This window comes from Canis aureus, chromosome 25, assembly GCF_053574225.1.
Source record: "Canis aureus isolate CA01 chromosome 25, VMU_Caureus_v.1.0, whole genome shotgun sequence".
Classification (NCBI taxonomy): Eukaryota; Metazoa; Chordata; class Mammalia; order Carnivora; family Canidae; genus Canis; species Canis aureus.
Window position 1 is genome coordinate 23,926,295 of NC_135635.1, and position 15,312 is coordinate 23,941,606.

Sequence of the window (15,312 nt, forward strand, 5' to 3'; positions counted from 1 at the left end):
ATTCCTAGGCTGTTTTAAAGAAGGTTTTTTTCCCCTACCTTTTTAAATGTCATTCTCTTAAATCAGTGAGTCATTAGGAAAGCACAGGATACACTATAGTCATAGTATGGTGAATATCCCTTGAGCCCTTCCTACCTCCACCTGCTTTTTCTCTTCAGGTTCATTTCTAATGAGATAAATGAGTTCAGATTATATATAAATTATAAATTAAGTATGCGTATATGTGATAGAGAAAGATTTAAGGGATCTACATCTCTGTTGTTTATTACATATGGGAGTTAAAACTGTTCAATGATTACTTTGGGGAAGCTAAGTGCAAGAGAAAGAAGGGATATTCTACAGACCTCTCTTTCCTGTTTTTTGCTGTCTCCCTGGATATTCCTCTGTCCTTTCAAATGTTTTCCTCTCAGTAATTAGATTTGAGATATGATTCTATAGATGCTAAGATTGATGTTCTTAACAATATAGGTAAGTAAGCAGCAATGCTTCTGTGCTTTCCTATTAATTATATTTAAGGTAGAGATTATTTTCTTTTATACCATTGACACCCTTTCCAGTTTTGATAATTTGTCATCCTCCCATTCCTTTGAATAAATAATTGAGATCTTATCCCACTCATTCTTTTTTGAATTACCACATTGTTCACAGTGTTGTTCTACTGCTCTTCTCTGAACCTGCAGTCTCTTGGTTTTAACGATGAAAAGAGGATGACATTGTCATTTAGTGGGCATCTCAGGAGTTTCTCTTTTCTCTTTGCTGCTTACGTAAACATAGGTACCTCTCATATTACATGTATAGGACATGACTTTGAAAAATATACATATGTTCATATATAATACATAGTCACATGCATGGTCGTCCTGTATTTAAGATTTTTAAACAAAAATTTTGTTCCCAATACTCCAAAAGCAATAATTCTCTATTTCCCCCCCTTTTTTTTTTTAAATAAATAAAATGTATATTAGCTCCTGGTAGTTCATTATTGCATTTTACTATGACTTTTTTCCCTTTGATTACTATATCTCATCAAGTTGTAAAATGAAAACTGTTGGAATATATTTGAATTTTTAATTTTTTTAGTTGATGATGTTTAAATTATTACTCAAATTACACTGTGATGTTAATAAAATTCTTACCTTTTTGTGAGAAGAATTCAGTATATTCTACTTCATGTTTTAATAACTTGAAAAAAGTTTTCAATTCAAGTTTCTGAAAATGTAATAGAATGTTTTTATCCATATTATTAGACCCCAAATCAGTGTTTAGTCATCAAAAAATTACCTCAAGTCTTGGGATAGTGCACATTCTTGGGACACAACCAAGACATAAAGATCCAGATTCTCCAATGGCCCTGGAATCTTGGATTTAAAGAAGCTTCCCTATGACTACGAACTTGAAGTGGATAGGGTCCACTTCTGTTTTGCTCCTGTTAATATCTCCATGCCTGCAAAAATATATAGTACTTACTCTTTGTTGAATTAATCCATTCTTATTCTTATCCATATACTTATCTTTTAACTTTATATTGATAGTGTGACTTAATTAATATTATTTTCCTAATTACAGACAAGAGAAATTGGCCTCATTTTTGGAAAGTATTGCTTAGGAGAATTTTTTACAGCTGGTTTGATTGATAAACAGTAGACTATTTTAGAACTCTTTATGGTAATACTACAAAAGTAACATTTAGAAAAGTCTCTTGGCACATTTTATTTACCATTTGTTAATGTAATAATTAAAATACGGCATGTGCTCTTTGTTTTTACTTCAATACATGAAACAATAAAAGAAAAACTTAGTGACACCATAACAATTTGAGTCAAAGGTTTAGTGTCTGCTCGCTGGACACTCTTTCCCAAGAGATAGTGAATTTCTTGAGACACAGAGGCCATAACTTAGTGCTCCTCACTGTGCTTCGTAGCAGCTTAGTAGATGATGTTAACTAAATGAATAGAGTAAAACGCCTTCCGATCTTCTGTGTGTATGTACATATGTGAATTGTGTGAAGTAATGAAAAGGGCAGTATCCAATTTTTAAAAAGTAGTCTGATAGCTCTAATAGTACATTATGCCACTAAAAGCAAAGATGATCATTTTGTACATTCATTCAGTTAAGAATTAAATGAATATACCAATAGATTCTCCATGCCCATTTTATACCCACCGACTTTAACATTGAGAATGCTAAGTGTCTGGTGATAGAGAAAAAGTGGAAAGCAAACTATACTTCTTCCTTTTTCTAGTTATCTAGACTTTGTTTTGTTATTTGCTTCCTGTTTACTTTTTTTTTTTTTACTTGCTAGTTCTGAAATGAAAGTTCTTCTTAAAGAGAACTCTTACAGGTTGATTTTGTTTAGTTAGCTCTTTTGCATCTGTGAGGGTGAGTCACACAGCATATCATAGCTAACACAGGACTGTAGCTTTCATTGTTGATTAGATGGTGTCTAAGCTTGTGAACATTAAATGCCATTCTGCAAATAAAAGTATTGTATTTTCTCATCTAAAATTACTCTAAAAATGACACGATCCAAAATCCATGAAAGGTTATGAAAGACCAAATATAACAAGTTGTTAAGGCAGATGGACTACTTTGGTTGAGAAGGATATGTGTAAATTTAGATATATGATTTTAAGCAAATCAGGGGATATTCTTCTTAATTTTAAAATCCAATGCTATGTATTAGAACATAAAAATATAATTTGAATTGTAAGTAGCTCTAGAGCTCAACTGTTCAACTACCTGCATATCACAGTCTCTGATTTATCATATGAATCATGTCAGTTTTTATTGTTCATATCTTTTCAGGCATCTGGCAAGCTGAGATTGCGATTTGTTTTCACATATGTTGTGATAGAGAAGATTCAGGATGTGTAGTGGTTTAGCATCAGGCTGTATGCGCTTTAATTCTCACTTCCAGTGGTAAAACATTCTGTCATATTTTTAAAGTATTGGAATTCTTATTCTAATGTATGTTAAGTGGTTTTTTATTTCTATGCTTTTTGTATCTCCTTTATCATCCTTACCACCCACTTTCACAATTTTAACAACAAAATTGTACAAATATGATTATTAATTTTCATTTTCATCATGGTCGTAGATATCTAATTAAATGGCTGATTATGTGAATACACTCTTTTATAGTAAGATAATTGCTTCATTTATAATTCAAATACATATTTAGGTAATTCTTTTCTTAAGTATAACAGTAGGCATATATAATTTGCTTAGAGCTCTGCATTCTTATCTTTACTAAGCTGTGATATGTTTAAACTATCTGAAACTCCTGTTTGTAAGTCTTGTGAAATTAAGACTTTATGTTAAAGATTCCTGGTTCTCATATACCTTTTGCTATGATTAATTCTTATGATTTGTCTTCTATTTTTTTTTTCTTCCTCTATCTCACATACTAACAGTTGGGAAAATAGTATTTCATATAAAATGTATGGAGAATAAGTTTTATTGTAATTGGTGTCTGAAAAGTTGGTCATTTGATGAATATAATAGAAAGAAATAGACACAAAAATTTTTATTGGAAATGCTTTAACTTTTTAAAGTTGACTACTAAGTGATAGTCATGAACACCTTCCTTTCAGATTTCTTTCTATCAAATTACTTTTGCTTTTCTATTCTATCCATCTTGCCTTAGTAACCCCTTTGCTTCCTCCTATTCTCCATTGTCATACCTCTTATTGTAACTAATGACTACAACTTAATTCATGTTTCCCCACCCACACTTTGCTGACTCATAAATTATTTGGATACAAATGGACAATATTCATTAGCTGTGCACTTTGCTGAAAAAGCCTCACACAAGGACTGCTGCAGTCTCTCATTTTTATTAAAAGTTAAAATGCTTTTGCTGTCATGGGGGTTGGGGTGAGTTAGCCATGATAGAGGACAGGGCTACAGAGCTAATAAATAAAAATAATAACTATTACCGCTAGTTGAGTGACCCTGGGAAAAGAGCACTACAAAGCTATTTGTCGTTCCCTTTCACTTGTCAACAGCACTGACTTAAAAGCGTTAGCCATTGTTGAGAATGTAATAGAGCCTATGGAAAGTTAGGAAGACAACTGTCCAAAAAAAAAAAAAAAAAAAATCAGACAAAGATAAGTTGAGTATTTTTGTGTATCTGTGCTGTTATGGGGCAATTCAGCAATGGAAGTGATAACTATCCTTGTCCCTCGCAATACTCACCTTTTGGGCAGCCCTGGTGGTTCAGTGGCTTAGTGCTGCCTTCAGCCCAGGGCGTGATCCTGGGGACTGGGATCGAGTCCCACATCGGGCGAGGCATGGAGCCTGCTTCTCCCTCTGCCTGTGTCTCTTCCTCTATTTCTCTCTGTGTGTCTCTTGTGAATAAATAAATAAATAATAAATAAATAAATAAGGGGACCCCTGGGTGGCGCAGCGGTTTGGCGCCTGCCTTTGGCCCAGGGCGCGATCCTGGAGACCTGGGATCAAATCCCACATCGGGCTCCCGGTGCATGGAGCCTGCTTCTCCCTCTGCCTATGTCTCTGCCTCTCTCTCTCTCTCTGTGACTATCATAAATAAATTTTAAAAAAAAATTAAAAATAAATAAATAAATATTAAAAAAACAATACTCACCTTTTTTCTATATTATGTTTATTGGCATGAACCAACTAAAAAATTCATAGGAATCAATGAAAATAAGGATTATGGGTCATTATCATAAAAATGTAGAGACAGAACTATTAGCTCTTCATGAGGTTTTTGAATTCTGGGTCATTTTGGTAATGGGCAAAATGAAGCACATGTGTATATATTTCATTTGATCTTTGAAATAGTTCTTTGGGGTTATTGTATATTAAGTTGCAGTTGTAGGGTTAGTAAATTTTTAAGTGTTACTGTGTGCCCAGTGGTGTTTTAAGAGCTTTACCTAAATTATCTCCTTTATTTATTTTGAGAATCACATTGATAAGTGCAATTATTATTCCCATTTACAGATGAGTCAGTTGAAGCAAACCGAGGTTAATCTACTTGCCAAAGGTCACAAAACTAGTAAGTGATGGAGTCAGGTTGTATGACATTAAGGCTTTTTTAAATGTTTAGTAGCACAACATAAGTGAGATTTTACCTCTTAGCAATGATTTTTTGAAATGTTGCCCCCAAATTATTTATGTTATTTTGCTGGCATCTAAATTTTGAAATGAGGACAAAACAAAGTTTTGCATAGAAATATACTCAACTTTCTGAGCTATGGAGTAGATTAAGCAATATAGCCTCATATGTCTCTCTTTTAATGGCATTATTTTTTGTATAGAAAATATAGAGCCATCTTGTGAGGAGTAAACCCAAAGTCATTGAGATATAGCAATTATATCATATTGATTATGGCATGTTTAATCATGTGATGAAAAACATACTCTTCTAAAATGTGGTATAAGATTGAGTATAACTGGGCAGGTGTGTTACTGGTTTCAGCTTGTGCAACGAGAAATTTTAAGCTTGTAAGTATTGATTTAAATATTGCAATATTCCAAAAACTGATTGCACATTAAACATTTTAAAACTTGAGTCAGCACGCCAATTTTTTTTTCTTTCTGTTAACAAGCTCTTATTAACTTTCAAGTGGAAACAAACAAGTATTTTGGCACCACTAAAAGTAAAGTATTTGTAGAGCTTAATTCACTTTAGGATAATTACATATAAAAATGAGGGCTATTGAAATTCTAATGCTTTGGAATTTCAGATGTGTTCCTCTTGTGTGTTGTTGTATGTATTATTTTTTAATGTTTCCTAGAAAAACTTGACATTTTCAGGGGCAGACTAGCTGTAGTGCTTGGATAATAGGAATATTACAAGGCCCTGTGGTCTTTAGTGGACAAATAACTTTCCAGATATATAGAAGTTTCACATTACTTCCATTACATTATTTAATATTTGCCCCAAAATATTGCCTAGGCCTGTGCATATTGTCAACATTAATTAAACTCATGGGTACATGAGTTCCAGATTTAAAAAAAATAATTTCCAGATTTAGCTCAATCTTCCCCCTCAAAAATAATCTTATTGTCAGTATTGAATAATTAAATAACAGCACATTGAATTGTAATTAGCTTTTTGAAGAAAAATATATTTTTCATAAACACAAGAATAACTTGTGTTTATTCTTCAGCTTTATGTTGGCCATCAAATAAAAGTTTGCAAGGGTAGAATATTGAGTTAAGGATACCTAATTCAGAGATCAGTCACCCAGATCAACTATCATTAATAATTGTTTAAAACTAGATGAGGCAAATAAGACTGGACTAATATTTCATTTTTGAAAAGCTTGACTATTAAAGGAACTTGTTATTGTGTATGGCGTATTAAAAAAAAAACACTGAATTAGGAGTTAGGCCTCAGGTCCTACCTTTATCATTAATTAGATTTACGATCTTAAGGCATATTTAAACCTTCATTTATAGTGTCAGTCTGTAAAATGAAGAAATTGGTCTAGACCATTTATTTCCCAAATTGTATTAAACGAAACAGTCCTCCCAACACTGATTTTCTTGGTTAAATATTTAAATAATACTATGTAATCCATAACTCACTTAAAGATTGGCAGCCTCTTAGCCCATAAATAGATCTAAATCTTGTAGAAACAAAATGTAAATTTGTGTAATGTAATTAGATTAACATGACAATGGAATGCTTATTTTGTCTTGATTTTATGTAACCAAAGGATTTGTGTACCATTTATGTCCAATGTGTTATACTTAGTAGATTACTTTTATGAAATGCTTATCTAAATGATATCTAAAGATCCTTCCACATTTAACATTCTGATTCTATTATGTGAATAATCCTCATATGCTTTTACTTCTTGACTTTGAAGAGGTATTGCTATATTTTGAAGTTTAGACATACTGTTGTTCCTTCCAAAAGACAACTCCCATCCCTAAATGTGCATCCTATCACATGTCATGAATAACACAGCTCAGTTTAAGCTACAAAATTAAAGTACACACAGAGGTAGATTTGGTAAGACCTAATTCTGGGGACTTTGTTTAAAAAGTCAGATATTACATATACATATTTTTTGCTTGTTCAATTTTTCAATGAGCTCTGCCATTGCAGCTCAAGGGAGATTAAGGGAAAAAACCTACATAAACACAAAGCAAAAACCTGAGCTTGTGTGTAAAGCTACTGCACTGGAGCGAATGTGGTTTAATTCTTGGCACTGGCAGCTTGTTGGAGAATTACAATATGTTGGCATGAGTCTCTAGGTCTCATTGTTCCAGATGAGGGAGTCAGTCTTAAGAGTGTTTGGCACTGAAGGGAAAAAGGAGTGAGAGTTATAGGGAATGAACAGGCCCTAAAGAGGCAGGATGCTGTTGTAACAATGGCTGGCACAGTTGGGGGGGCCATTCACTGGTGGGGATTGCCATAGGCATTGATGTGAAGAAACATATGTGAGCAAAAGAGGCAAGGGTGAGGAGGGAAAATCAAGCAAACAATCAAAAGGGTCTTGATGGCAGAAAGAGACAAAGTAATCCAATTAGAGTCATCTTAATATTAATAGATTGACTGATATATGTCATCACCCTCTAATTTATCTTATCACTTATTTCTTACCATTTATTTTATTTTTTATTTTAAAATATGTACAAATTTATCTTTCCCCTAAAGAAACAGATCCCTGAATTAAGAGGCCCTGATTGTGTATCCCTCTGTTGTACTTTCTGGCTAGCTGATGCTGGGTAAAGCATCCCCCTGAGCCTTAGTTTTCTCATCTGCAAAACGGATGTAATAACAATGCATACCATTCATTGATAACATTGTTGTATCTGACAGCAATTATATAAACTGAAATGCTATGCAAATAATAAGAGCTACTATTATCTCTCACACTTATTTTAACATAGGGAGTACTAGTTTTTATTTCAGTGGTAATTGTGATACTTCAGTGTTGGAGAGAACTCTCAGGAGAATCTTTAAAGGGCTTATAGTAAAACTGTGGCACATCTTAATGTGAAAATAATGGGTAATCCAGAATTTGAACTTTTGGAAAATAAAGATGTCCATAAACATTCTATACATACTCACAGTATAAAATACATCTCTACACATATTTTAAAAAATAACATTCATGTTAGAAAATGGAATATTTAATAGATAAGTACTATCTTTTTTAGTCCATAAACACCGAAGCAACACTTATATAATTGTGTCAAATTTCACTTTAATCACATTCACACATTTAATGAACAGGTGTATTATAAATATTGGGATTTTGCCATTTGGTCTTTTACAGTTCTAGTCATTTATATTCTCTCGGTTCTTTACCATTTTCAGAGAAATTCAGTCATTGTAAGCTGTGCATTCATTGAGTTCAGTAGGACCGTTGTGAACTCATCATTAACCATCATTATTAGGATCCATTGTGAAAGCATTTCCTAACCACTTCTTCATGAACTACAACTGGAGAAAAAGTAGAACACTAGCCATTGGAGGAATACTGGATGTGGATTTCCTTAAAGCTCTTTATTGTATAGTAGTTCAGATAGAGAGGTGAAGTGGGTGAAATGATATGCTTTTGGTCCCCCTAACATTGGGATCCAGTAGGTTGAACTTAAGCTCCCCATGGGCAACTTCTCAAAATAATCTTCTGAATTAGATATTGAGGCATTTGTTTACCACTTAAGAAACCAAAGCTTAGGGAAATACCTAATTCAGAAGATTATTATGAGAAGTTTGAGATACCACATGTAAAGGACCTGGTACACTGCTTAGCACTTAGCCCTCAAAATAGTAGCTATCATTATCATTTCATTGTTGACAAGAGAGTTCAGAATTTGTAGGCAAAAAATACAAAACAAACCAAAACAAAACCTGACTTCAAAAGTCAACTCTGCCCATTACATTTTGTGAAACCTCAGACAAGTGCTTTTTTTTTTTTTCTTTTTGCTTTTGTTTTTAAACTGTATTATGGATATAATAACACAGTCTGAGTCGTCAGGTATTTGCTCTGATTAAATGAGAGAATACAGACAGGTAAAAGCATCCAGCATAGTTCCTGGCACATAGGTTGCTCAATAAATGTTTATTGAATCTGAATTTAAAGTATATACCTCATCCAAATTGCAAATATTAGTGTCTTTATTCATCCACAGACTTGACAACCCCGAGTTAGATATGTTTCTGATTTTACAACTTCCAAATTACTTGGTCTTAAAGAAGGTATTCATTTTTCTGTTGTGGATATTCAAAGTCAGGTACTTGGGGAAAAAAAAAAAAGTGGCTTTGTATAGGAGCCTTATATCTTTATGTAAGTTAATAAAGAGGCCAGGAATGTTCTGCAGGTTTCAGAAATCTGGCGGCTGTTACTTTAACTCTGCAACTTAGACAGAAGACTTCTGTTTCTTTATGAGCACACTACAGTGAATATTTTGTCTAGCTGCAGGGGAAAAGCTTTGTCATGGACTTTGCAGACAATAGCCTTAAAAGTAAAATGGTCTGCTTTTGGTGCCGGGAGGTTCAGGGGCCTATTGTTAGTGCACAATGGATTTCTATTGCTGCATTCCTGCTTTGCAAAGGTTTGTTAGCTTTTAATGACTGACAGTACTCTATTGCAAATACCGTATTGGCTGTGCCCTGTTTACATGCTACTCAAGAATTTTTGTGGAGTGCTGGAAAAAAGAAACAGTGGTGTTTGTTTGACCTACTCTGATAAGGTTTAAAAAATGATTTCGCTCATGAAGTGTTTACTGGGAATGCAGAAACATTGGAAATCCTTGCAGAAGTATTTTAAAGTTACTTTTTAAGCCTCAATGAACAGAAATATTGATTACAGTAAGAAGAGATTTAATTCATCTTATTACTCAGAATTGTCATTACCATTTTCAAAACCAGTATGGAACAGAAATAGGGATATTTTAAGAAAAGGTAAAATTAATTTCTTAGGCTCTTTCTTCCTTAAAATGCAAGAAATGGAAATATTTTGTTACAAAGGGAAAAAATATATCTTACACATTCCATCGTAAATTCCTTAGTAAATGTGTACACAGTAATTGTGATAGGTGCATATGTGTATGTGTGTGTATTTGCAGCATATGTATAGACTATAGATTGTTAAGCAGTAATCATTCAGAGCTTTTCACCATTTTACTTTCCAGAAGTTTTTGACATCTGAAAAAAAAAAAAAGACATTCCATATTTTCACAGTTTTTCCAAGGAAATTTCACCTCCACTTTGTTGAAAACTCACAGGCTTTGTGACTCTGATAGCCAATAGCTGTAAGATGGAGACCTGAGAAAAGTAGATAGCATTAGCCAAAGATGGTGATGATGCCTTAAAATGCATTTTACTGTGGGGAAAATGAACCAGTTTCTAATAATCTTATGGTCTGTAGGCCAGACGGTCCCTTTGATAAGTTAACATGTACTCCCTTTATGCTCCTAGTAGGGGGTAAACAAATGTCTGAACAAACACAAATACACATAAACACCAATGTGGAGAATGGCAGTGTATGTCTTAGATCCAGATAATAAGTGTGGGTATTGTTATTTAGATGGAGCATACTGGGACACTTATCTTTTAGTACATTCCATTTTCTAACTGAATGCAGTGCTAATCGTGGGATTGAAAGCCATTGTAATTGTGTACCCATCTAAATGCTGACAAGAATATACAATTACATTGTTTGGAATTGAGTTTAATGTTTGGGAGTTTTATTAGCATTTATGTTTACTTATACATTAAAATTCAACACAAAAGAAGAGGTCAAAAACCATGTGATATATAGAAACAAATATCAGACTAAAGCATAACCTTGCTCTTTCAAATATATGTGCCCTGTCTCAATACTGGGCTTTTTAAAAGAATGTAAGACAAATCCGAAATAAGCAAATAATAGGTTTCCATTATAGGCATTACTCACTTTTCTAGATTTTGTAATCTTTGTAAAGCTTCTTTTATACCAACTTTTTTTTTTTTTTTTAATGTTCACGGTACTGGCAAATCTTTCCACAGTGTGCTTACCACCATACGATGTTAAACACATATTATAAAGTGGATGTAATTGTAAACACACAGAGGGATATAATTACGTGTAGCAGATTTAAGAGCTAATTCTTTGCCTTTTTTTTTTTGCTCTGCATTTTATCAACATAATTATTTTTTGACTGCAGACTAACACCCTGAAATTGACAAGCATCTATTATAGCAGGAATTTGTTCACCAAATTGAAAAACAATGAACTGCAGGTTTATATGTACCCATTGTCATAAAGAATTAGTACGGCTTTGTTCCGCAAGAGGAAAAAGCTAATGATTTTGAAACAGCAGGTGATAAAACACATTCTTTTTTTCCCCCCTGTTATCAGTTTGTTGATGAAGTCATTATGAACTGGGGCCCGGATAGGGATGGCCTTATTTTTAGCAGATAGACTTTTAATGAGCTTCATTGTAAAGATAGTCATGTTGATTTGCTTACATTTTTTTTTTTCTTTACTTAGAAACCCCCAGTATTGAAAAGCTACTCTCAAAGGACTGGAAAGACAAACTTCTTGCAATGGGATCAGGGAACTTTGGTGAAATAAAAGGTAATATATTTGCGATTATTTTGATCCAAAATGTATGAAAATGAAGTTTATATGTTGAAATATTAACTGTGATAAAGTGCTTCTCTCCCGAACCCTCTCTGCCTCATGCATTCTCTGTTTTTGTTGTTTTTCTTCCTAGTTTGAAAGTGGATGTATCGGGATTCTTATTTTCTCTTTGTTGGTGCCTTATTAGATAAATGGAATGTTATTTTAACAGAATAACCCCACCGTATCTTCAAAAGTCTGTGGTTTTCATGATTAAAAAAATAAATAAATGATTTACCTTGTAAGTAAGGATATATCTATATCAGGATTACAAACTGCCTATTACGAGATGATTTTATACATTCTACATATTAGAAGTGTGAATGTACATACCCTAGATATAAAACCAGAAATGATAAATGGAGAAAGCTTAATAAAAGGTTGTATTGTACTAACAAGAGCAACATTTTTGGTTTGGTTCTATTTGAATCAGACATTACATACAACTAAGAGAAAAAGTCTATATGGACTTCATGATACTGAATATCCATATCTCAATAAACTTTTACTATTAACAGTGGGAGAGGGCTTAATTTCTCATACAAAAATAGAATTAAATGGTCATTTCAGTTAATTTTAAAGTGTATTTTCTTAGAGCATAGTAGGCAATCTATGGCTTTCTGTTTGTTGCCAATAGCACACTTGATTCTGAGTTCTAAAGGATTAATTTTGAGAAAAAATACTTATTCATCAATATTAAAAGTTATGTATCACTCTATATTTTTTGGTAGAAGCTGAATATATATTTAAAATATCAGCAGATTTATATTAATATACATGTAGAAATATGTGTATAAATAACTTTTTTTGCATATGTATGTATGTGCACGTGTTCTCCCAATGAAAAAGGCAATTGTCTTTCTTATGGCTCTACTGCATTGGAGCATTCTGCCAAAAGGCAGGACACTAGCATCTCAGTATTTGGAAACTTCCAGAAAATGCTGGACTATTTCACTTTTTTATCCATTCTCTTTGAAGGTTACATATATCCAGGTTATGATTAAGTATGATTTGGTGGTGGGAGAATGAATGAGTGCTAATCAATACATTCAGTAACCAAAATCTTTAATGGAGTCAAATTCAAACAGATAATAATTAATATGCCTTAAAGAGCTTGAAGGCCAAGTTGAAAGAGAACGGAGAATGTTATTTTCTGAGGCAGCAGATCATTTATATTATTGTGTTGGATTTTAACCCATTTGTACCCAAGATATAGGATGTGTTCTCCAAGGTTCTTTATTCTCCTCTGACCTAGGTGATAACTGAGAGTAGAGCAGAGAAGACTGCCTGTTCCAAGCCTTGTGATCTCATTCCATTGGAGGACAGACATTTTTCCTCCCTTGTTTTCTTTACAAGTCAAACTTAAAAGCAGCAACAGCAGTGATGATAAGCTTGGAGGAAAGCAGCTCCACTCTCCTTTCAGGCTTGCCTGTGGGGTTAGTTCAGGAAGCTGTAGGACAGTCAAAAGAAGTTTCCGTCTTTAATTTTGAGTTTTTTAAGCTTCACATTCAGAGCATAAGTTTGGTTATTGTCCTTTGGTACTGTTCAAAAAGCTGTTTTCTGATGCATTTTAAAAGCAACTGTGGGTCTTTCTTTTGTTGGGGGCATGGTTATTAGGTGCTTGGATAGGTTTGGCAGAAAACTGGGAAAATATCTCTGGCTTACTTTTTCTACTGACTGCCCGTGACAGTTGCAATTACTCTCCATTGTTCATAGGTGGCTAGAAAGTGGAAAGGATACAATAGTGTGTAGCCCTCTGGGGGTAAATGAATTTGACTTAATGGTTCTTGGGGGGTCAGACACTATGATTATGCCATGCTCAGGAATGTGGTTTTCATGCCACCTCAGAAGAAGTTATGTGAGAACAATGGCTTAGCTGTTTGGCAGATTTTTTTTTTTTTTTTTTTAATGAAGTAAATAAAGGTGTAAGTCTTATGTATATGCACACTGTTTGGGGTTGAGATAGGGAAGAATGAGAGATTTTTTAATCTGGAAATATGAACTTATTCAACTATTAGATGATTTATCAATGATAATTTGGAATAATATATTTAATATACTCTTTGCATATGTTAACACATTTATAGCCTTTACAGTATTTACCAAGTCTTGTCAATCGAAACTTTTCTGTTTACACTGCTCAGTTTTCATTTAACTTTTAATTAGTCCTAGGAAACCTGTAGGCCAATGAGTGGGGGGTATGGGGGGGCTCATGCACACACAGGCACACGTGGAATCCATTCTTGAATATCTAAAACTATAGCCAAATGAGGGCAGAGCTCAGTTCCTAAGTGCCGGCTTTAGGTTGCTGCATGTGAATTACTTTCAGAGCATTTGGACAAAGGTTAATATTACAGCTTGGCAAAGTTCAGAGAAGTGTTTCTTGCTATTACTGTTTAAAAAGTGAAAATGATAAACTTTAAAAAATAGGAATAAATAGCATTTGGTTTGGATATTTTAGCTATCGATAAATAGTTGTCATACTCACTTAAAATCAATCTCATTTTTCAAGAGACAACATGGGTTAGTAAAGGTCACCCACTTCTAAGAGCATAAAATTATTTTTCGTGTTAGATTATTTTGCCTGTTAGAATTGATACCATTTTATGGTCTGGTACTTTGGAAATATGAAATAATTAGGTTTTAAAGTTACATTCAAAACAATCCTCTAAAAAACATACAAAAAGGACACTAGATCCAGCTTTGCAGAACGAAACCATTTGACTAAAAAAGCTTAGCCAACAATCAGTATAGGTGTATAAACTGATTAACTGCCTGAAGAAATTCTTTCTTTCTTCTTCTCCAGTCAACATCTAGTGCGACTGTTCAGTTTACAGAGTCTTTTGTTGTTATCTATAGCAGAAGCACTGAGTAACAGTTGTGTGAAAGGTGAAGAAATACCTCTTGGAGCCTCATAGTTACTGAGAAGGGGACAAAGCAGCGCCTGCACTCCTGTTGGCAACTGGGAGTGTCACACGTTGTTTTAGCTAGCATGAAATTCTATTACACTGAAGGTCATTGCATTGGCACTTCACCTGAGGACAGTATCTGGAGATCCATGGCAGCTCTGACTAATCTAAACATATCTTTTGTTTTTCAAAACAGTCGTTGCAGAATTTGTATTTAATGGACTTGAAATTTTTGGTAGAATTGTAACAAAAAAATCTGCATGCAGAATTCTTGCAAATAATTCTCTCTTGGTGAAGTTAGAAAAAGCAGGGGGGCACCTGGGTGGCTGCTCAGTGGTTGAGCATCTGCCTTTGGCTCAGGTCGTGATCCCAGGGTCCTGGGATTGAGTCCCACATCAGACTCCCAGTAGGAAGCCTGCTTCTCCTTCTGCCTATGTCTCTGCCTCTCTCTGTGTCTCTTCTGAATAAATAAATAAAATCTTAAAAAAAAAAAAAAGTTAGAAAAGCAGGGCATTGTTTGAAAGGTTTTCTGGCTAGGTCACACAGATAAGCCCAAATCAGTTTCTCCACCTGCCTTGTATAAAGAATTCTTTAAAGCCTGGTTTCTTTCTCATTGGTATCCCTCATAGACCCTTTCTAACCCTGCTCAGAATGCAGTAATTTAGGCCAGCAAAGTATTGTATCTGGTATTAAGAAAAATGCCAGCTGCGGTTGGTATAATAAAAAAATGGCTCTTTTGAGAGCTATAATTTTGTTCTTTCTAGAAGATGGAACAGAAAGGCAAACACCAAACAGCTCTAGAATGCCAG

The 15,312-nt window shown here is 33.9% G+C and overlaps 1 protein-coding gene across 24 annotated transcripts in view; it reads left to right on the forward strand.

Annotated features, from left to right (window-relative positions):
- SOX5 (SRY-box transcription factor 5) overlaps positions 1-15,312 on the forward strand; it is a 994,522-nt gene that overhangs the window by 763,954 nt on the left and 215,256 nt on the right. For all 24 annotated transcript variants that reach the window (XM_077870731.1, XM_077870732.1, XM_077870738.1 and 21 more), the window contains one exon: positions 11,463-11,549. In XM_077870731.1, the coding sequence (XP_077726857.1) occupies positions 11,463-11,549 (87 nt within the window). The remainder of the gene's footprint in view (positions 1-11,462; positions 11,550-15,312) is intronic.